At 70.1% G+C, this 1430-nt stretch overlaps 2 protein-coding genes across 2 annotated transcripts in view; one reads left to right on the top strand and one right to left on the bottom strand.

Annotated features, from left to right (window-relative positions):
* LOC100471173 (endothelin-converting enzyme 2) overlaps positions 1-1430 on the top strand; it is a 31656-nt gene that overhangs the window by 7657 nt on the left and 22569 nt on the right. The window lies entirely within an intron of this gene.
* On the bottom strand, positions 7-1424 carry CAMK2N2 (calcium/calmodulin dependent protein kinase II inhibitor 2). Its single transcript, XM_002915686.3, has 2 exons — positions 1049-1424; positions 7-176 (listed from the first exon to the last, which is right to left on the bottom strand). The coding sequence occupies exons 1-2, from the start codon at positions 1215-1217 to the stop codon at positions 106-108; spliced, it is 240 nt and encodes a 79-aa protein (XP_002915732.1). The 5' UTR covers positions 1218-1424; the 3' UTR covers positions 7-105.

Here is a 1430-nt window from a genome sequence, read left to right as displayed (position 1 = left end):
GCGGGCGCCTGGGCCGGGGCGGGGGACGCCGGCAGCTGCATAGCCGGCCCGCGCTCCTGGCCGCTGCGGGGCTGGGCCCGGAGCCCGCCGCCCGAGCCGGCGCGTCTACACTCCGGACGGCGGCTTCTCCCCCATCCCCTTCAGCACGTCGTCTATCCGGTCATCCTCGATCACCACTGCGCAGGGAGAAAGCGCGTCAGCCGCGCGGCCTCAGGGGGCGGCGGCGGCGAGAATGGGTCCCGCGTCCTCGCTCCCCGAACAGCTACTTCCCGTGGCCCAGTGACGCCCCTCGGACGCCCGTGCCACAGTGCCCTCCCCATCCGAATTCTCTTGCCGACTGGACCCACCGCCGAGCCCAGCTCCCACAGGCCGTCCTCCCCTCTCTATGGAGGAACGCCCCCTCTTCCAACCAGCAGTTCAACCTCCCAGTCCAAACCCTCCCGCCGCCTGAGCTCTCCTCCATCCGAGCTGATCATCCTTTTTGCTCGTGGGAGCCCCCTCTTCGACAGACCCCCTTCTCAAACAGAATCTTCACCTAGTCCAACCCTCTCCCCACCCTAATCCTCTCGCAGCTTGAACCCCTCTTCCGTGGCACCAACAGAGCCCCCCACCCCATGCGAACAACGAGGACAACCGAATCCCCGGCCCCCTGTCCTGTCTCCAATCGGACGTCCCTTCCCACCCGGAGGTTCTTCCGAAGCGTCCACCGACTCAGCGTTTGATTCTGAAGAAGCGGCCGGTAGCCCCACGTTCCCACTTCAGGCAGCCCCAAATGCCCCGTCCGGCCCCTCCCCCTGGCCCGGGTGTCAGGCCTCTACTTCCAGAGGTGGCGAGCATCGAATCCGGGGCACTGCGTTCCCGGGAGAGGGGAAGAAAGGGACACAAGGCTGCAGCGGGGACACCCCCCCTCCCGAAACCCCGGCCAGCGAGCGGCTGGCTGCGCTGGTCTGCGGCAAGAGCTGCGGGCGCTTGGCGGGGAACGGCAGCCGGGGGGCGCCCCGCGAAGGGTTTCTGGGTCAAGCGGCGACTCCGGGCCCCGGCCGCATACCTCTCTTGGCTCGGCCGATCTGGCCCAGCTTGGGGGGTCGCTTGGCTTGGTTGCCCGCGAAGAAGGAGTTGGTGTCCTGCAGGCGGCAGCTGAAGGAGAGGTCGGAGCCCTCGGGATCGGCGGCGAAGCGGCCCATCTTGTCCTCACTGTAGGGCAGAATCTCGGACATGGCGGGCGCGGGGTGGGCGCGGGACTGCGGCGGGGCGCGGGCGGCGGGCTAGCTGCCGGACCGGCCCTAGCTCAGCAGGGGAGCCGGCGGAAGGATGAAGTCATGCAGCATCCGGGGCTGCGGAGCCAAGCGGGGCCTCCTCCCCCGCGCCTCCGCCTCCCGGGCCGCTGGGCAGGCGGCGGCGGCGGCGGCGGAGGTGGTGACGGGGACCGG

The sequence above is a fragment of the Ailuropoda melanoleuca genome, chromosome 1 (genome assembly GCF_002007445.2).
Source record: "Ailuropoda melanoleuca isolate Jingjing chromosome 1, ASM200744v2, whole genome shotgun sequence".
Lineage (NCBI taxonomy): Eukaryota > Metazoa > Chordata > Mammalia > Carnivora > Ursidae > Ailuropoda > Ailuropoda melanoleuca.
The sequence above is the reverse complement of the archived record's forward strand: the minus strand, read 5'-3'. Positions and strand labels throughout refer to the sequence as shown.